At 32.5% G+C, this 22,745-nt stretch overlaps 1 protein-coding gene across 2 annotated transcripts in view; it reads left to right on the top strand.

Annotated features, from left to right (window-relative positions):
• The window catches only part of LOC126749411 (uncharacterized), a 71,156-nt gene that overhangs the window by 31,028 nt on the left and 17,383 nt on the right, over positions 1-22,745 (top strand). For both annotated transcript variants that reach the window (XM_050459100.1, XM_050459099.1), the window contains exons 3-7: positions 8,608-8,758; positions 8,815-9,008; positions 9,058-9,231; positions 17,074-17,320; positions 17,380-17,595. In XM_050459100.1, the coding sequence (XP_050315057.1) occupies positions 8,608-8,758; positions 8,815-9,008; positions 9,058-9,231; positions 17,074-17,320; positions 17,380-17,595 (982 nt within the window). The remainder of the gene's footprint in view (positions 1-8,607; positions 8,759-8,814; positions 9,009-9,057; positions 9,232-17,073; positions 17,321-17,379; positions 17,596-22,745) is intronic.

Here is a 22,745-nt window from a genome sequence, read left to right as displayed (position 1 = left end):
CTGAAGCTCCAGATTTCCTATGTAGGATATTGTAAAAAGTAATAAAATCCCTCCTCTTATGGCGGATAGTGATGGGATATCCAAGATATTCAATTTATATGCAATTGTTTTTAAAAATTTGTGTTCAACTAGTTGAATAGCACCAATATACCCCATAGAAAGGAGACCATACATAAGAGGCATACTCCAGATTAGGAGGGACCAGGGCACAGTAGAGTGTTTTCAAAGTGGCAATACTTGTGAAGTCTTAACATCTCCTAACAAAGCCAAGCATCCGGAAAGCTTTTTTGATAACACTATCTAAGTGATGAGAAAATTGTAAGCTTGTATCGAAAGAATACAGGGTATAGCGACCGATCTTGTAGTCGAAATTAATAGTATTTCTAGAACGATAAAGGGTCATTATTTTACATTAAGCTGGATTAAGTTCCGTACCATTTCCTTCAGACTAAACTACCAAATTATTTAAATCATATTGTAATTTGTCACAATCATCGGGGGACTCGATTATACAATTCAATTTCAGATCATCGGCAAACAACAAAAATAGGCAGCTAGTCAATTCATCTATGTCATTGATAAAAATATTAAAAAGAAATGGCCCAGATGGAACCTGAACAGTTTTAGAGAGAAAATAACCAATTTTGACAATCAGTCTACGATCAGATAAATAGCTCTTGAACCAGGATAATAAAGGTTCATATAAATATCAATCATTTTTAGTTTATGCAACAAAATATTGTGAGGTACCTTGTCGAATGCCTTGGAGAAATCTGTGTATATTGTATCCACTTGATATCCCGTCTCCAAGGCATCCAACAAAAGGTCCACCTGAGTAAGAAGGTTCAGTTCCGTAGATTTGCGTGGTCTAAATCCAAACTGCTGATCAGTTAGTAGAGGTTCGAGAAGGGGGGCGATGATGTCACATACTAAGCTTTCAAAAACTTTGGGAACTGCACTGAGTATAGTGACAGGACGATAGTTGGTAGCACTGGTTTTATCGCCCGACTTATGAATAGGTTTTAAAAAAACTCTCTTTCCAATAGTCTGGGGACATTCCAGTTCGAAGGGACAGATTGGTATAAGGGTCTGGAGAGATTAAAGCAACATTTTTTTAGGAATAAATTAGGCACACCGTCTGGTCCAGGACCCTTGTTAATATTCAAGGATGAGAGTTTACTAAATATATCAGATATTCTAATGTGAAGGTGAGGGAGATGGGGATCTGATCCGAATTCGTGAGTGGGGACGTTAACACTATGGTGTGAGTATACTGTAGAAAAATAAGCAGCAAACATGTTAGCAATCTCGTCTCCAGCACAACTTGTCCCGTCCAAGAAGTATCTCAGTGTATTTGGAAAAGAGTAGTTTTTCCTTTTATGTTTTAAGTTTTGTTCTGTTTTAATTTGCTTTGTTTTTTTTTAATGCTGTAGTTTGTTCCGGTCATCGATCGTTGTCGACGTTTTTTTTGTTTTGCGTTTGTTGACACTGCCAATCTATCGCGCTCGTTTGTTTGTTATTCGACGTGCGTTAGTCTCGTGTAATGTTTGACCGACCGACATCTCTAAAACCTGGCCTTGGTTTTCCCACTGAACTAAGTAGGGTAAAGACCCCAATAGTTGCCAAGTGACCAGTAGTTGCCAATCATTACAAAACTAGCCAATATTAACATATTTATGCTGATTTTTCTATATGTAGCGACATCTAAGAACTACCTAAAGTATACAAATCCCCCACTATGACTTTTCTTGGTTTTGATATTAAGCGGAGAAAATATATAAACTTTTCTTAGGTTAGGTGTCACGATGGCTCATTTTAACACGAATTCTTGTTTTTTTGTGGTATTTTAGTGATTTTTCTTTATTTTAACTTTTTTTTTGTTGGTTTATGGTTAAGTGCTATTGTTGGACATTAACGTAAGTGATAATTATGTTATTTTAACTAAATTTACAAAATGGTTAATTTAAGGATAGGGTGGCAGTTACTGGAGACAAAAATGTTTTCTTTCCAATAATTGGCATGGGTGGTCAGAACTGGGCAATATTACAATTTTTGAATTTTATATTTATTTAAATTGCCTGGTACCTAGTAAAATATCTTGTATTTTAGAAGAGTTTTCTTTCTTTTCTATAATGAATTTCTCCAGTTGCCCAGGGGGTGGCAATTATTGGTTTTTTTTATGTGGCAAATTCTAGATCTGCGATGAGCAATTGATATTATTATTTTTTTCTACTTTATTTTAGATGGCAGAAAGCAAACGCAGTTTTTTTTAATACAGTGAAGAAGATTTGCGCAAAGCTGTAAATGAAATTAAAGACTTAAAAAAGTCGGTAAATGCCGCAGCCAAAAAATATGGGATTCCTAGAAAAATGCTTTCCAATAAAATGTCTGGAAAACACCTTTAATCAGAACAATGGGTCCAAGCACAAACTTAACCAGGGCAGACGAAGAAAAACTAGTAGATTGGATAGTAAAAATCGCACGTGCATGTTTTCCTTTGGTAAAAGATGATGTTCTGATGACAGTTGAAAAAATCATTACTAACCCGGACCGAAGTACCAATTTTATAAAAAACAGACCAGAAAAAGAATGGTATCAATTATTCTTGAATAGACACAAAAATAAACTTGCCAAAAGAATACCAGAAACTTTATCAACAGCCAGAGCTTCAGTGACAGAAGGGCAAATACGGGCATGGTTTGCTGCAGTAGAAACATATTTGAAACGACAAGAAGGTTACTTTAATATTTTAGAGGATCCAACAAGGGTGTACAATTGTGATGAGAGTGCATTTTTGATGTGCCCCAAATCTGGGAAAGTTTTAGCCCCAAGAGGAGAAAAAAATATATATGAAATAGCTCAAGGAACAGAAAAAGAATCACTCACAGTTTTAATATGTGCTCGAAGTGATGGAAAAATTAACACCACCATTTATTGTCCTCCCACACAAAAGAATGCCACGAGAAGTGGTTCAAAATACGCCAGACCCTGATTAGGGCTTAGGAAAGTCATGGTGAAACATTCTTTGAATATATTAGCAATGTTTTTAATGGCTGGCTGGAAAAGATCAATATTCAAAAGCTTATCATCCTATTTGTCGATGGCCATAAATCCCATCTCTCTATGCATTTAAGTGAGCAGAATAGGTTAATTGTAATAGCTTTATATCCCAATACAACTCACGCAATGCAGTCATGTGATGTGAGTATATTTGGGCAATTAAAAAAAAAGTTGGAGAAAAGTAGTTCACGAGTGGATGTCAAGTTGGACAAAGCAACTTTCCCTAAACTATTTTACGACACACTGCATACAGTCTCTTAAGACGCTGGAAAAAACGGTTTTCGCAAATCAGGTCTTTTTCCTTTCCCTTTTTCCCTAGAATCCCGATAATATGGATTATAGTAAATATATTATCGAAAAAAACGTGACAGTGCATCAACATTTAACATCTAAAGCTCTAAAAAATTGTAAAATTATATTACAGGTTTTAGAATCACACATAAGCAAACCAAATTTCTAGTCAATTTTTAAAAGATGAGTCCGAAATATGATGGCTGGAATGGGCATGAAACATACAGAGAATTATTTAATGTTTGGAAAAACATTAAGAAATGCAGCAATCAAAGGCCAACAGCAGATCACCAAACAGTAGTTTGTTGATCAAAATTACCAGCACACGAAAAGTAATTAAATGCCTAGAAAGGAGCTGTCCTAATGTATGTCACCAGGATTGCCTAAAGGGACATTTAGATGATTGGAAATATAAATCATGTTCTTACTGCCCATCACAAAGGGATCTTTTTGAAGAGATGCAGAAAATTTCCAAGTCGTTGGTGGAAATGAAAACTGAAATGGGAAAATCGATTGAGTTTTGTCAAGGCTCAGTTGAAGAAAATAATAGTTTAATAAAAAAACAAGACAAAAAAATCTCAGAATGTTGGGATAAAATAGAGGCTCTGCAGAATAAATGTATCCAGCTGGAAAAAGAAAATATTGCCCTCAAATCGCTCCTTAATGATCAGGAACAATATTCAAGATCTAACAGTGTTGAGATAGTTAGCGTCCCTGAACTAAGGGATGAAAATGTAATCTCTACAGTCGTTAAGATTGCCAGAGCCTTAAACGTCAATATTGGGGAGGATCACGTAGATCACTGCTATCGTATAGGGGACGTCCAGGAAGAAAAACATGAACCTCGTTCCATGTATGTGAAGTTCATTTCAGAGATTAAAAAGGAGCAGTTTCTTGGTACTAAAAAAGTGAGACGGGATCTTTGTGTGGGCAATATATGTGAGGGTGTGCCGGGGGTGCACGCGAAAAAACCCGTGTACATCAACGAATCTCTAACAAAGTCCAATCGTGCGTTGTTTAAGAAGTGCCGTGACCATAAAAAGAGAGAAAACATAAAATACTTGTGGGTGTATACAGAAATTTCATTGTTTGATGTTAACTGAAAATGAAGGTAAATATTTAAAAGTTTATTATCGAAACTGTCAAGGTCTTAATTCTAAGTTATTTAATCTTAGGCTATCAATCTCTTCTTCAGATTATGATGTTGTTGTCTTGACGGAGACTTGGATCCAGCCATCTATCTATGACCGCGAGTTTATCGATCAAAGATATATATAGTTTATCGAAAAGATCGTGACCTAATTCGATCAGGTAAAGGAACGGGAGGGGGAACCCTGCTTGCCGTCAAGACAGAAATATCATCCCAACTGTTACCCATATCGTGCAATAATAGTAACATAGAGGATATCTGGATTAAATTATGTTTTTCTTATCAAAACTTGTATTTATGTAGTACTTATATACCTCCAAGGATGTCATATGACACTTATAGTGAATTTTTTGATACTGCAGAAAGGTATCTACAAGGCCATAAAAATAAAATTCTTATTTTAGGGGACTTTAATATACCCACTTTAGTAGATGTAGAAAATAGGAATATTTTTAATAACATAGAAAGTAGATATTTACAAATGATAAACCTGTTAGACTTGCGACAACATAATAAAATTCTTAACGACAGAAATACTTGATCTTGTTTTGAGCAATTTTTCTTTAACTTTAAATAGAAACGACTCTCCTTTTATAAGGGAATATCCGGATCATCCCGCTTTGTTTTGCAAACTTGAATTTAGCAATACTTCTAACAAAAAAACTTTTAATAGCCAATATAACTATAAAAAGGCAGACTTTTTAAAACTTTACAGATTGCTTGAAAATGTTAACTAGGATGATCTAAAAAGCAGTTCTGATGTAAACCAAGTAACCAATATTTTTTACAAAAAATTATATGATATTTTGGATAAATGTGTACCAATGGCACGTGAATGTAAAGAGCATTACCTACCGTGGTTTACTAAAGAAATAATTTTAAATTTAAAAAGAAAGGAAAGATTGAGAAAAAAATACAAAAAATCTAATAGTCCCGCAGATAGAGCAAATTTCATTTATATCAGAAGTAAAGTAAAAAGTGACATTAAAATTGCATATAAAAAATACATAGAGGAGGTAGAAACAAAAATAGCTAGCGACCCTAGTAACTTCTGGAGGTACACAAATTCAACAAAGTCAGGTACTTATTCATCCAATACACCAATGTTATACACAGACCAGGAAATAATCGAGAGCAGGGATATTGCTGACGCTTTTACCTGGCATTTTTCTAGTATTGTTCAATCAGATCTCTCTGGCTACACCCTGGATTATACTCCGGCGGTTCCTTTGACAAATACGACTTTGTTTGTAAAGGGTATTATTGTGGAAGATATTAAAGTCGCCGTAAAAAAATTAAAACCTAAAAAATCGTTCGGGCCAGATAAGATACCATCACCCTATATTTTTAAAGCATGTATTGATTTTCTAATTGAGCCCTTATTAATAATATTTAACCTAATATTGGAAAAAAAATGTATCCGGATTTATGGAAAACCTCAAAAATAGCTCCTATATTTAAAAGTGGTGACAAGGCTGATATTTCAAATTCATTTTTGAATCAATATTATATAACAAAATTTATAATCATATAATCGGTGTTATCACTGAAAAACAGCACGGTTTTATGAATAAGAGGTCAACAGTCACAAATTTAACCACATTTTTGCAGAAGCTGAATGGCGTGGTTGACTCTAACGGACAGGGAGATGTTATATATACCGATTTTTCTAAAGCGTTCTATAGAGTCAACCACGACATTTTGTTAAGAAAGCTAGGTTGGTTTGGCTTATCGCACGATCTTCTGCAGTTGCTTGCTTCATTCTTGCAATCAAGGATACAGTATGTAGTATATAGAGGGTGTACATCTCAAAGTTTTGTCGCTTTGTCAGGGGTCTAACCTAGGGCCATTACTTTTCTTATGTCTTATCAACGATCTACAACGATCTATCTGATATACAACGATCAATGTGCTTAAAATATTGTGACTGTGAAATATTTGCCGATGATTTTAAATTTTATAGAGCAATTAATAGTTTTTGTGTTTATACTAACGTATTACTTTATAATTGTTTTAGATCTTTTTAACTTAGGTCATAAGATTTTAATTCGAGTCAAAATTTGTTGACGTTGCTTTGTCTTTTTATTAAGGATTTGGATGGCAATAAAGGAATTTATTTATTTATTTTTTTTTAGTATTAAGGACTGCGAACTCCTTCAGCATGACCTGAATAGAGTAATACTTTGGGCAAAACAAAACAAATTATCTTTTAATGTTGAAAAGGGTATTACAGTAAATTTTTCTAGAAAAAAAGTGCCAAATGTCTTAAAATGTAAACAGAAATAAAAGACTTGGGAGTAGTTTTCGTCAATAAGTTGCATTTCGATGCTCATATTAACACAGTTGTTAATAAGGCATTTACGATTTTAGGATTTATAATTCGTAATGCCTGTAACTTTACTAATTTAAAGACCATTACTACTCTCTATAATGTCTATGTTCGCAGCATATTGGAATATGCCTCGATTGTTTGGTGTCCATTCTATTCGGTTTACGAAAAAATGTTGGAAAAAGTTCAAAAAAGGTTTTTGCGGTATTTGTACTATAAAAAACATGGTGTGTATCTGATGGATATATCTTATGAAAATCTTTTGACAGAATTTAATTTAAAAAAACTTACTTCCAGAAGAACTGTGGCCTGCTTGTTGTTTACACATAAGATCCTTCATAATAATATGGATTGTTCATTTCTTCTCGAAAAACTGCTGTTAACGGTAAATACTCATAACAATAGAGATTTAGAAATTTTTTATATAAAAAAAACAAATACCAATTTAGGTAGAAAGTCGCCAATTTTTCGAATGTCAAGCGCCGCCAACCTACTATTTCATATTGACATATTTCACGAACCATTTGGGAAATTTAAAAAAAATATATCTAATGTAGAATTTTTTTTTTCTACCTGGGGGGAAAGAATCAACTTTTTTTTTTAATTTTGTAATATGTAGTGCTTACTTACTTATTAGTCATTAAGGACCAATTGTAATCATTTAATGGACTTTGTGTCTGTATATTGCATAAATAAATAAATAAGTAGACAATACGAATAAAATAGAAAACGAAACAGAAAATGAGGATCAATTGCCCACTGCACAAACTTTTCAATATGAAACGCCCCCAGATCCAGAGGATAAGCCACGACTCGAGCAATCGCCCATTGCAAGCACTTCTCGTCAAAACATTTAAGTAACGCCACCAAGATATTTTCCCACCTTTATTTATACTAAAGTTATTTATACCACTCTCCCATCTTTATTTATACTAAAGACTGTTTGCTTGATGCACAAGAAGTATTCTTTAGTTATCCAGTGGGAAAATGTAAATAATACTAGGTCCTCATATAATATAAATTTAACAATCCCTACATCTTCCTTAACCAAAAAATCAATTTTTTACGAGAGTCAAAAAAATATTTAACCATCAGTCACGGCCTCTTCGTAAGACAGTTTCTTATAGGTTATTTAGGAGAGAGGTAAGAAAGATGTTAGTCGTAAAAGACTTTTACACTATAAAAGAATAATTTTTAGACCATTTCTCAGATTCAGATTTGGTGCTGTCGGTTAATAAGCAAAAAGCATATTCGTGTATCTTTATAAAAGATTGTTTAGAAAACGATTTCCAAAATGACTGGCCTTCTAATCTAGCTGAATAAGAGATTTTGTGTATGAAGCAGTCATGCCGCTCTTTGTGTGTATAAAAAATATATATTGCCAACAACACTGTTTTTAGTCAGTTTTTAATAAGCTCTCACGCATAAAGCTTGGAATTACGGTAAAAGAAATATTATCGATATTGAAGTTAAATCACTTGTGTTTTATTGTGTTCAACCATACCTTATTTAATAGGTGCGAAAAAAAAAGGTTGATTTAATGTGCTTTTTACATTATTGCATTGGTTACTACTATTTTAAAGGTATTTATTATGCTTTGTTATGTGATATTTAAATGTTTTATAAATTCTTATATTTTATTTCTATTGATCAATTTATTTTTTATGTGTTCCCATTTGTTTCTTTTATTGTCTGTTTGTTTACTTTCTATTTAAGTCAGCTTTGTCAACAACAACATTTTTATGTTATGTGAAAATAATCCATATTTGATTTAAAGAAACACCCAAATTAGCCCACCTGGACCCCAACAAATTTACAATAAAAGCTGGGGATTTTACCACGATAAACCAGAATATTTTGAAGCAAGTGAACGCCTATGCCAAGAAATATTTCGACGGCAGCAACGTGTTGTATACCAACGACATTCCGTAAGCAGAAACCGAGATATTTACTATGAACATTTACATTATTTATTTACTGTTAGGGACAGAATAAGCGATTTGGTGACGACAAAACCGCCGCACAGTGCCGGCGATTACACTTTAGAGGAAATAAAATCGGAGCGGGAGCTGAAAGCTTTTGAAATTTTAGAAAAAAAAGTGGACAATAGCTCGTTTTGTTCTACGAACACCAGTGTGCTAAACCTACTGGCTAGTACCCCCAGGAAACCAGACAAAAGTACTTTTTTCCCATATTATTGTACAAGAAATTTAACAAACGTTTGTAGCGATTGAAGAATCTATTGAGGAAATACAAGAGGTTTTCCCAAAAAATATGCAGGACACCATTCAAACAAAACTGCAAGAAGTTGCCCAGAAAACTGATGTGCTGCAGCACTTTTTAATGAACCTGAGGCATATGGAGGGCGGTGGCAAAACTGATGATACAACAATCGATTCGGGTAAGATTTTTATAGCTATAAAGTCTTTTTTTGCTTTCTATCGCATGTCATACTTTTTGAGGCTACTTACTTTAGTCATGGACCATCCATTGAAATTTGATTTTCATATTAATAATGTATGTAGACAGGCCTATTTTAAATTAAAATCAATTCACGAATAGAAATACATCCTCCCTGAAGAAAAAAACCAAAAAAAGACTTACAGAATCTCTAATTCTTTCAATTCCTAATTACCTAGACACTATCTATGGACCATATCTCACAGAATATAATCAATTTAAATTACAAAAAACAGCTGTGCCAGATATGTCAGATGTGTACCTCTTAGAGAGCATATCAGTCAGCATGTTGTGGAGCTTTTCAAAACCAACATAAAGCAACGGCAATTAGTGCATATGGGTTCCATAGTGCATAAAATCACTATCTCAGTTAAGCCAAATTATGTAGCAGAATTTTTTAAGCTTCGTGGTGAATGCCGTGAAGTAAATATCAAAGGAAAAAGTAGTTTGAATATTTCCAGGCATAATACAGAGTTTTTCAAGTCGTGTTTCATATATCAGGCAGCTGGTTTATATAACAAAATACCTGAGAATCTTAAAACATTAAGCTGTCCCTGTTTTAAAAAGAAAATAAAAGATTTGATCAGGAGTGGTAAGCTTTGATGAGTCACTCTGTAGTAATTTTGTGATATGTATTTTTTTTTATTTATACTGTGCTCAAAGCTTTTAAATAATGTCATGTATTTTGAAATTTTTCAGTATTTTTAAAAGTGGATATTTTATTTGTTACTGCCTAATGGCTAAATCTTTATTGGTAATTGTTAAAAATCGGTTTTGATCAAAAAATTGTTAAAAATAAACTACTGTCCGACACACAGTTTGGTTTCAGGAAAAAATTATCTACAAACAGTGCAATACTTATCCTTGTGGCGGACTTGGTCGATGCATTTGAGAAAAAGGGGAATATGTGGCGGTTATGCTCTGCGATCTCTCAAAGGCATTCGACTGCGTCTGCCATAAGACACTACTTGATAAAATAGAGGCTTATGGGGTCAGGGGAACTCCCTGCAACCTTCTGGAAACCAATGCATTACAGTGAACAATAAAAACGGTATTATCACAAGGGTCGATACTTGGACCAATTTTATTTATCATTTATTGAAACGATTTTCGATTGTGTCTAGAGTCTGGAAAATACATTCAATTTGCGGATGACAAGACATATTATAACTCGCATAAAGTTTTACAACAAGCACAGGATACCAAACTCTCAACAAAGCATACATGTGAAAAATTGGTTTGAGTCAAATTCTTTATCTTTTAACCTAAACAAAACAATAAACTTATAATTTTCTTTAAAAAAGCAAGTATCAAGTAATGAAAACAAAACAATATTTAGGAATTATATTCGATAATGAGCTCTCTCTTAAACCGCATATATTATCATTAAATATCAAACTAGCTATTGTTAACTTCTTATCAAGAAAAATAATGATATACACAACAGACATTGGTAGAATTGCGTACATGGGCATGTTTCAAAGTCTAATGATGTATGGGCTCAATCTACACACTGGCATTCCATATTTATACAACAAAAAAAAGCTATTCGAATCCTAACAAATTCAAAACACACGGACTCGATCACACTCTAAAAATGTAAAAATATTAACCTTCCCTGCAACATACATACATACATACAACAAGCACTCCAATATGTAAAAAGCAATATTGCTAACATATCTACTCACCAATCAATTCATATTCATGATACAAGAGACAAAAATCAAGCTGTGATTCTTCAACATAGACTAACTTTATCCATCAAACTTTTTAATTGTCTGCCAGATGAAATAAAAGGTCTGCCCTCTAATAAATTTAAATTCACAATAAAAAAAAAATCTTGCTTCACATAAGTCCATATAACATACAGGAGTTCTTGGGGTTCGACTGGGGTATAGGGCCTGCAACCTAATGCCTAGCCTAGTGGAGCCACTGCTAATTGTATTTATTCCTATTTTGTGTCATATATTTATTTATGTGTCAGTATATTGGCGTTTTATACAAGAACAAATATTAAAAAATACATAATTTATAAATAGTTACAATATTTTATCCCTATTTTACTAAGTAAAATCTTTTGTAATTGATTTATTACTTCTTAGTGTTTTGAAAAATATATATATTATCGATTGGGTCATTATATTTTGTAATCAATTTATTACTTAGCATCTTGTTACTCGTGTTATGTTTGATAACTATCTTATTAACAAACTAAGTTGTTTCTCTCCCATTAGTTTGACGATGCTTAAACATAGATTATATTGTAGTTTCTACTGTACAATTATAGTTGTATTTTTTGCAAATAAAGATTCATTCATTCAATTATATTTGAATTTTAGATATTTATTATTTAATAAATTTTTCGTAATTATAAACTTGATTGGGTTTTGACTTGATTGCTATTGATTGTATAGTGGCCTGGTTATGTTTTTTTGGAACTAACATGGTTTTGGTTGGTGTTTCGGAGCTAAATAATAATTTCCCGCCTTTTGGTGTTCATTATTAGAAGGCGAGTAGCCATATTGGTCGAGACTTGTATTGGTGCTGATTAAGTTCGCTGTCTCTTTCGTCAATTTTTCAGTCTTTAGAGTCTCCGTTTCGGGATTTAAAGTTGGTTTTAGACAGAAATAGTCCTCGGTGCTTTTATAAAGTATTTATCGAGTTTATCGGGGGAAATAGCGAAGTTAAGTGCCATTCAAGTTCTGGAAACTTCTTGGGTGAAACTACACACACACTCTGGCCTTCCCATGTATGTTGTAATTTTCGATACGTTACTCTGAGGAGCTGGATTGCCACAATAAGAAACGATACCATAAATCTATTTATTTTTTTTGTCCTAAATTTTATATAGCGGGTGAAAAGGTTCTGAATAAATAATTAACAGGTCTATAGTTATATAATTATAAATACATAATTAATTTTTTTTCAAAAAAAATCTTCAAATATGTAATTTCTTCAATAAATGTAAGCCTTTTCGCCGAAATACTTTTTTTATTCAAATTATAGTTTAGTCTCTGATGCAGTTTGAATTTTTTTTTTTTTTAGTCACTTTGGTTTGCTTATAATTAGTCATCCTGTATACGGATCTGTGCCCTTATATATTGAAAATTTCAGATCGATTGAACGCTTTAAATTTGAGTTCTCGACGACGAACTTGATTTTTACCCATTTTTTACGAATTTTTTACTTTAACTCGGTACTACTCCCTTTGTGGGTATCGGAAAAAAAATTGTTTACGGATCTATAATTCTCAAGATATAATTCTCAATATAGTATAGTCATATACACTGGTCGCCAAAAGTAGATTGACAACTACTTATTTTTCAAATTTGTTTATATCACGGTTTAGTAAATGATAAATTAGGTGGGACAGTACCTGATTAAAAAACAATGGAGCCTATTTGTAATGTTTAATTATATTTAAACTATTTATTCGTAATACCCAATTTTATTAAAAAAAAATTAAAAAACTAAACAATTTTCAAGTGGCCAAAATTAAATTGACAAATTCAAAGCTTACTAAAATAAAAATAAGTATAGAAAATTTAAAGGGTTTTATTCAATAATGCGTTGCATAGCCTCTATTTCTTCTCACTTCCACCAACCTTTTGGGCATTGACCTAATTAAATTGTCAATATAGGACGTGTCAATGGATATCCAGCATGCCTTCAAAGCTTCAAAAAGTTCTTATTTTTTTAAAAGTTTATTTTTGAAATTTTTACATCGGATGTGACGATCAATGTAATCCCAAATGTTCTCGATCGGATTTAGGTCCGGTGACTGTGACGGCCATTTGATAACATTAATTTTTTCTTGGGTCAACCATTGCTTAACGACCTTGGATGCGTGTTTCGGATCGTTATCATGTTGAAAGTAGTTGTTGAGTCGCATAACTCCATCAGCGTAAGGTACCATAACATCCTGCAGTATGTCTTTATACATGAAACGATACATCGTGCCTTCTATCAAGTGTAGTTGGCCCATCCCATAGCCCGAAAAAACCCCCACACCATCACGGAACCACCTCACAGGACGCCTAACATATCTTTTGCCATCCGAATTAATCAAATTGAACTTTGATTCATCACTAAAAATAACCTTTTTCCATTCGGAGACTGTCCAGTGACTATGTTCTTGAGCAAAGCTCAATCGCGCCCGTACGTTTTTTAAACTTAGCAGTGGTTTCTTTGCAGGGCGTCTTGTTTTTAAATCACTATATTGAAGTCTCCTTCTAATGGTACGACAACTAACTGAACCCACACCTTCTTTTTCCAAATGCAGCTTGATTTCTTTTGAAGTTGCGAATGGGTCAAGTTTTGCTTTTTTCAAAATTAATTTGTCAACACGACTAGTGGTCTTCTTTGGTCGGCCAGTTTTTTTTAATAGAACAACACTTCCACGGAGATTAAAATTTTTTATTATTTGACTTACTGTTGCCCTTAAAAGAGAAAATTTTCGAGCAATATCCGCCTGTTTAACCCCTTTCCGGTAATCGTCGATTATTCGCATCTTAATATCGATCGATAAAGTTATACCACGTGGCATTGTGAATATTTTTCAAAACCAATATTAAGGAAAGTCAAATCAACAGAAACCAACACATAAAACTCAGAGACTGAATAAATATGTTGTTTGTCAATCCAGTTTTGGCCACCTAGCAGTCAACCAAAATTATTGGAATTTGATAAAAAAAATATTGAGAAAAAGTGCAAGCAATAAAAATCTATGGAATTTGTTTCTTTAAACTATGTTGTTTACATTCCTGAACACTAATAAGCTCAACCGGTTTCTCCTTTGCTTCAGATAAAATATATCCATAAAAATAGAATTTGTCAATCTACTTTTGGCCACCAGTGTATATAGTCACTACTCACATGCCCATCTAGTATGTGACGAAGGATGGTTAGTGTTTAGAACTTAAATCTTGGATAGAAATATTTATTTCTCTATAATAGTCTTTACTTACATTATTAACTAAGAATAATAATGATTGTATTGGTTTTGATTGGCGAATCAAATACAATAAAATTTAATATTTGACCAGTTCTGTAGTTTTTTAGTTTAGGATGTGGGGTTTATAAGTTAATAGCGCTGATTCCACCTCCGGGATTAATAATCGGGAAACTAATTTATTTCTTTCAATCACAAATATTTACATTAGATAGATCATATCTTACGGGAAGGATGCAGAGTTTGTCTTTTTCTGGCTCACTTTCAAGTTTCCAATCTGTAAGTTGTGGAGTGCCGCAGTGGTCAGTGCTGGGACCTGTGTTATTTCTTTTGTTCATTAATGACATTTGCCAAGTGGAAATTATGGGCTATTTGACACTTTTTGCCGATGATACAAGCATCTTGCGGAATCACTCTGACTCTCAGGCATTACAGAATATAATTAATAATGATCTGCTATAAATCAAGGCTTGGTTTGATAACAATTTTTGTTAACTTTTAATATATATAAGACTAATGTGCTTACCTTCAGGTGTGACGTTACTGACATTATTCTTAACTGATAAACAATACAGAAAGTTTAAAATTTCTTGGTATCAAAATGGACAGAAAACTAAATTTTGATTATCACATAAGCGCTCAATCTAAGAAACTGTCTTCAAATTGTTACGCTTTAAGAGTTATTTCTAGAGAGTTGGATCTCAAAGTTCAGTTAGAATGGCGTATTTTGCCCTAATTGAGAGTAATTTGAGATCTTCCTTTTGGGGTAGCTGCAGTGGTTATCTCTTTAAGTCTTTGTATTACAAAAGAGGGCAGTTCGAATTATGTACCATGTTGGATTAAGGGAATCATGTAGGCCTGTCTGTTTATTCTTGACAGTGTATGTTTAGTTCATAGAAAATATAGGCATCTTATTACACAAGGGCAATATAATACTCGTCAAGAACAATATGTACCTTTACCCATACCAATAAATGCCCTTGTAAAGAGATCATTTATCTATGATGCAAAAAATATATATAACCATTTGCCCTCACAACTTAGAAACCTAAATAACTTTAAAAAGTTCCAATGTCATTATTATTACACCTTAGATGAATTTTTTAATGATCGACTCGCTTGAGTAATGCTAAGATTTATGTACCCACCTTATTTTATTTTGTTTTATTTTTTGTTTGTGTCAACTGCTATATTTATATGTTAATTTTTATTTCTACTCCAAATTTTGATCTATCTATATTATTTTATAATTTAATTTTAGCTTTGTTAAAGAGATGTTAATCTATCGACAATAAATCATGTTTTGACTTTGAATTTGAGCTAGCAAGGCATTTTGCTGCACCATTTGGCATCCCAACCCTACTGTGACTCAGCGGTGTAACACACGGTTTAAAAAAAATTTTTATTACTAAGGAATATGTAAAGGGTGTTTTTTTTAGAGGCGGAGAACTTTAAATTGAAATTAAACACAAAATATTTTATTGATATGAACGAATTTGCTTTTATATTAAAGAATTTTTTTTGGCATTAATATTTAAAAATGATTTCGGGCATGTGATCCCCACGGCTGGCGCGTACGTGGCATAATCTAGAGGTCCAATTTTCACACACTCTTTCTAGTACTGCAGGCTGTATTTCGGCAATCACGCGTCGTATGTTGGCCTCCAAGTGCTCAAGTGTTTCGGGTTTATTAACGTAGACATGCGACTTAACATAGCCCCAAAGAAAATAATCTAATGGCGTCAAGTCGCACGAACGAGCTGGCCAGTTTACAGGTCTATTCCTTGAAATTATTCCTTGCTCGAAGGTCTCTTGCAGTAAATTAATTGTTTGGCGCGCTGTATGGCACGTGGCACCGTCCTGCTGAAACCACATTTCTGCAACGGCTTTCAATTGATGCACAAAAAAGTTGGTTATCATGTTTCTGTATCGCTCACCGTTTACTGTAATGTTCTGACAATCAGCATTTCTGAACCAATGATTCCACCGGCCCATAAAGCGCACCAAACGGTTAGTTTTTCTGGATGTAACGGTTTTTCGCCAATAGCTTGTGGATTCTCATCCCCCCAAATTCGGCAATTCTGCTTGTTTACATAGCCATTTAACCAAAAGTGTGCTTCATCACTGAACAAAATTTTCATATGAAATCGTGGATCAACAGCAATCTTTCCTTCCGCCCATTCAGCTAATGTACGGCGCAAAAGATGATCCTGGGGTTTCAACTCCTGGACAAGTTAAATTTTTATATGCTCGCAATCCGAGATCTTTGCGCAAAATTTTCCATAAAGTGGATGGACATAAGTTCACTTGTTGAGAACGACGACGAATTGACACATTTGGATCATTATCAACACTATACTGCACAGCAGCTTTCGTGCGCACTGTACGGCGTCTTACGGAATGCGTATTGTCGACTAGAGTAAAATTATTGCGAAAACGATCAATAGTTTCTCGAATAGAACCATGTCTTTCAAAATAAATTTGAACAATTTGGAAACGTTGCTCCGGCCTGAGTCTGTTTATGATCAATTGCCAAACCAAACTAATCTAAAAATAACCCAGAACTGTCAGGTCGGCTGTCATAAAAAACAGTGTTGCCAAATGAAAGTTCTCCGCCTCTAAAAAAACACCCTTTACATTCTAAAATTAATTACGAAGCGACTAGAGCATGTACAATTCGGTACTGCACCGCCACCTCCTCCTAGACTGGCCTAATTTAGTCGAGATTTTGTAACAAGTTGTTGGTTTTTTTTCTAGCCAGTAAATCTATGGAGCAAAAAACTTATTTTAGACATTAGTGTAAAATAAATAAAACCTGTTTTCCTATAGATAGTACCTGTCAAAAAAGAACGTCCTCGTCAGTCGACACGAGTTTCTCCGATGAAAACACACGGTGGTCCTCGAGATCGCCGAGTTTCACCACCGAAGAAACGACCGAACTCGAATCGATGACTTACAGGCACAACAACAGTGTCAGAAAGGTTGACGCGGGTGTCAACACGAGTTTCGAGGAGAATTCCCGCATAGATGAAACGATAAGAAATCTAGAACCGTGTAAGCACTGCGAGGAATTAAGGTGAAACTGTGTGAGCAATTTGTTTCCGCTTTAAACATCCATGTATGTTTCATTTGTAGATCGAAGAATTGCGAGGCGAAAACCGTTTTGACCGCGCTCAAGTGTGAAAATACGAAGATCAAGCAGGATTTAAAGAGGTTCGAGAAGGAGTACGATAAGTTTAAGAAAAAAATGAAAAAGGAGGGTGAGGTGCATCGGGAGGAAGTGAAAAAACTGATGGAGGAGTTGGAGAGTGAACGGAAGAAAATTGCTAAAGAACGGGCATATTTTGAAAGGTGCGTTTTGGCTTAAGAACTTTTGGGAGAGTACCGAAAGATTTTTGGGCTATTTTAGCCTTTTAATGCATTTTCCTAGGACGTACTTTTGAATTGGATCCCAGGGACTTGAGCCATTGATTAATTTTTTATTTATTGTTCGATTTCAAGATCAATTTTCCAGGAATAATTTTTCAATTTCAGGAATAATTTTTTTAATGCCACACATATTTGTCCATTTTTTGGGAAGAATTTGCCAATTTCAAGAATGATTTTTGAATTACAGGACTAATTTTTACAATTAATTTTAGGATAATTTTTCAATTTGCCAAGATTAAGTTTTCAATTTTCTGAAGGACTAATTTTTCAGTTTTCCTGGATTAATTCTCAGTTTCAAGAAAAATTTGTCAATTTCCCCAAAATTTATTTTTAGCAATAATTATGTCAATTTTCCAAATGGAAATTTTCAATTTGCCAAAAATAAGTTTTTAGATTTCATGCAGTAATTCTCCATATCAGGATGAAGTTTTTAAAAATATTTTCAATATCAGAGTAAATTTTTTTAATTTTTCATAAATAATTTGCCAATTTCTGGAAAAAAAAATTCAAATTTTTAGGAATTATTTGTAAATATTTCAGGATTCATTTTCTACTTGATGGATCATTTTTATTAATAATAATAATAATCTTTATTTAGCATAAAAAAAGCTACATGTAAAATACAATACATTTTTACAAAGTTCAATGAAATTATAATATTTTTGTAAACCCAGTACATTATAACCTACTTTCGTAAGCAGGAATAACAAATATCGAATTAATACATACGTGGGTCACCGCAAACCGATGATTTGACAACACAAGTTATTGTAAACTATAGAAATATAAAATCGCATAGCGGCAATGACGACACCTGTATCTGGGTCAAGTTGTGGCCTAGTTGAATTGGGTTCAATGGGAGTCAACACGACGAGAACCCGCGATGCCTCGGTTTTTCCAGGAACCACAGCATCCCGGTAATCCATGGATGCCGCTTTATTCCGGTCCGCAAACACCGTTTCGGTCCCGATCTAGGCCTTTCCCCACAGTGGCCCATCCAAAAGTTGTTAAAAGCCACATACAAGACCACAAATGCACTCCTACTAACGTATTGTTTAAACAGATAAAATTTAAAAAAATGGAATAAGCAAAAATTATACATAATAAATAAAATACACAAATAATAATTTAAACTTAAACATGTTCTTTCAGAAGTTTTTTAAATGCGGTTAAACCATCACAATTTTGTATAGTAATTGGCAACATATTATATTCATACAAGCCCTTATATAAAACAGAATTCAACATTTGACTAGATGCACATCTATCGGTTAAAATAAAATCATTACAATTTCTTGTGTTATAGCTATGTACATCACTGAAAAATTTAATCTTATTACAAATATACTGTGGTAGCATGTTATTTTTAATTTTAAATAATAAAACATATACATTGAACATAATTTTTTGTTTTACAGATAACATATTGCATACGTTAAGCATTGTTGAGATAGGTGTGTATCTATTACAGTTTAAAATGGTTCTCATAGCTCTATTTTGTACAAGTTGCAGTTTTTCTATTTTAACATTTGGTAGATTATACAAAAGTGTTGCGCAAAATTCGAGATGTGGGGCTGCAATGCTATTATACAATAACAACTTTGTACCCAGTGACAATTTAGATCCTACTCTGGCAATAAAACCAACTTTTTTTGCAAATTTTCTTGTGATATAGTCAGCATGTGCGTAAAAACTTAGATTTGAATCAAATATAACTCCCAAATATTTAATTTGGTTTTCGTGACTTATTCTTGTATCATTGATACTAATATTCAAGTTTTCCAAATCAATATTTGACAATTTATTTTTTTTCCAAACAAAATTTTGATTTCAATGTATTAATACTAAGATTATTATTACAAAGCCACTCAAACAAGCCTTTTAGATCATTATTCACACTCTCTTGCATATGATTTATATCATTCCCTGCCAAATAAATCATTGTATCATCAGCAAATAATTCGATTTTGCAACGATTAACAGATTTGACTATATCATTTATGTAAAGTAGAAACAATAGAGAACCCAAAACAGTACCCTGCGGAACTCCAAACTCAACATTTAATGACTCTGAAACACAGTTTTTAAATTTAACTTTTTGTCGCCTACTGGATAAATATTATTCAAACCAATTTAATACGGTTTGTCCAATACCAAGAAATTTAAGTTTTTTCAATAAGATCTTTCTATCAACTGTTTTAAATGCCCTTCGGAAATCTAAAAATACTGCCAATACATAATTACCCTTGTCAATTTCCTTTAGAAAACTATGACAGATATAAATAATTACAGATTCACAAGAGTGATTTTCACGGAAACCAGACTGATTTATAACCAAAATATTGTTATTATTGCAGTAATTCAGTAATTGTTCTTTTGCAACAAGTTCCAACACCTTTTCATATATTTCTACTGTATTTATGAGTCTAAACTCATTATGATAAAAAGTATTTTGAACCTTTGGCACAGGAATCAAAATCGACTCCTTCCAGGCCTCAGGAAAAATCCCACTTGAAAGTGATGCATTTACAATATTCAACAAACGATTTCCAACAACATCACAAACATCGCACAATACCCGTTTTGAGATCCCATTCTCACATTTAAACACTTATCCAGGATTCATTTTTCAATTTCTCAAATTTTCGCGAAGTTATTATTTTCAAGTCCTAGAATAATATTTCATTTATCCGGAAATAAATTTTCAATTTTTTAGAAATAATTTTTGAGTGTTCCAGGAATGATTTCTTAAATTTTCTAAATTAATTTTTTAGTTCTATTTTCCAAAATACATTTTTAAGAAATAATTTTGTCCATTTTCCTGACATTTTTAATTTCAGGATAAATTTTGTAATTTTCTAGGAATAATTTTTTAATTTTAATAATAGTTTTTAAATTTCAAGAATGACTCCACAACTTTTTAAGTCCTGGGATAATATTTCAATTTTCCAGGAACAATTTTGCAATATTAGGAATAATTTTTAAAATTTTTTAATTGCAAGATTGCCTACTCTTCAAATCATCAAAATTAATTTTGCAATTTCAGGAAAAATTTTCAATCTTCAAGGAATAATTTTCCAATTCCAGCAGTAATTAAAATCCAGAATGAATTTTTCAACTTCAAAAATATTTTTAGAATTTTCCAGAATTCATTCTTCGATTCCAAAATCAATTTTCCAGGATTAATTTTTAAATTTTTCAGGATTTATTTTTCGATTTCCCAGTAATGTCTGTTTTCCAGAATTCATTTTTTAGGAATAATTTCTAATTTCTAGAGCAGTTTATGGATTATTTTTTTATTCTAGCATATTTGAAAGAAAAGTTGTTCCCAGATCAAGTATTCAATTTCATTTACAGTATAAAGTTTTCAAGCTTCAAGAAATAAGTTTAATTTTTCAGGATTAATTTTTAAATTTAAAAACTGATTTTCTGGGAAGAGCTTTGTCAATTTTCCAGGAATAATTTTTCCATGTTCTAGGATTCATTTTCTATTTCAGTAATAATTTCTCAATTTTCCAGGAACAAATCTGCAATTTCAAAAATAAATTTTTCAACGATTCATTCTTCGATTCCAAAATCAATTTTTAAATTTTCTTGGATTAATTTTTCAATTTCCACTAATATCAATTTTTTAACTTAACAGGAATGTAAAAAATTAATTTTATACAGGATTCATTTTTTTTATTCCAGTATATTTTTTTTATTTTTTGAGATCAAGCATTTAATAATAATAATAATAATAATAATAATAATCTTTATTTAGCAAAAAAATGCTACATGACATATCAAAATTAAATATAAAAAATACAAAGCTTGTTTAGTTTAATTTACATCCACACACACACACACGTAATTCCACAATCGATGTTTGATGTTTGGATTTGGTTGCGCTCGGGTCGGGTTGCGGCCTTGTTGACTCAGCCAAAATAGTACGGTCCCACGCTCTTTCCATGGCTGCACGTTTTATCCGGGTCACCAGGACAATGACGACATCCCGGCAACATAGAAACACACCACCCTAGTGCGTCAGACCATGACCTAGATATGGATGCATACAAACTAAATATTAAAAATTAAAGACAATTTTACAGTGTAATTAAGAATACAAAACAGTCACTTACATATTACCTATTTACAGAAAATAAAAAAAATTAATAAAAATCTGTCATAATCGGGAAAAATTACATTTTTGTGGTTATACTAACATTAATATTTCGTTAAGACGTATTCCCTTAGTAGCCTTTTGAAGAGGTTAACACTATTACAAACTTTTACATCATTTGGTAATTTATTAAACTCGCTAAAGCCTTTGCAAAGAATAGAATTTAGCAATTGGTTGGTATTACATCTATTAACTAAAATAAAATCAGTACAGTTTCTTGTGTTATAATTATGGACGTCTCGAAAAATTGATAATTTATCATTTAAATATTTTGACAAAGGACCTTGTTTTAATTTAAATATAAAAAAATTAACATTAAAAACAATCCTTTGTTGAACAGATAACATATTTAAAACATTTAACATAATTTTAATAGGTGTGTATCGGTTGCATTTTAATATCGTTCTCATGGCTCGATTTTGAATTTTCTCAATTTGGTTGATTTTATACTGAGGCAAATTATATAATAATGTGGAACAAAATTGTAAATGAGGAAGTGCAATGGCATTGTATAAAGAAAGTTTAGCATAAAGTGATAAATTTTGGCCTACTCTGTTTATAAATCCGACCTTTTTTGAAAACTTCCTCATTATGTAATCAGCGTGTGAATGAAATTTTAAATTTGAGTCCAGAATTGTTCCCAAGTAATTAATATTTTCGTCGTACATCAATCTTTCACCGTTTATTGTTATAGCAATGCGTTGGACATCTAGTGAACTTGTTTTAGATTTTTTTGCAAATATGCAGAATTTAGATTTAGTGGTATTTAAACTTAATTTGTTTTTACAAAGCCAGCAAAATAGATTTTTAAGTTCATCATTTATGTCCTCTATAGTTTGTTTTAAGTTTTTACAATAATATATAACATGGTATCGTCTGCAAATAAAACTATAGAACATTTTTTTGTTAG

Source organism: Anthonomus grandis, assembly GCF_022605725.1.
Source record: "Anthonomus grandis grandis chromosome 1 unlocalized genomic scaffold, icAntGran1.3 Chromosome35, whole genome shotgun sequence".
Classification (NCBI taxonomy): Eukaryota; Metazoa; Arthropoda; class Insecta; order Coleoptera; family Curculionidae; genus Anthonomus; species Anthonomus grandis.
This window is presented reverse-complemented; position numbering and strand designations above follow the sequence as displayed.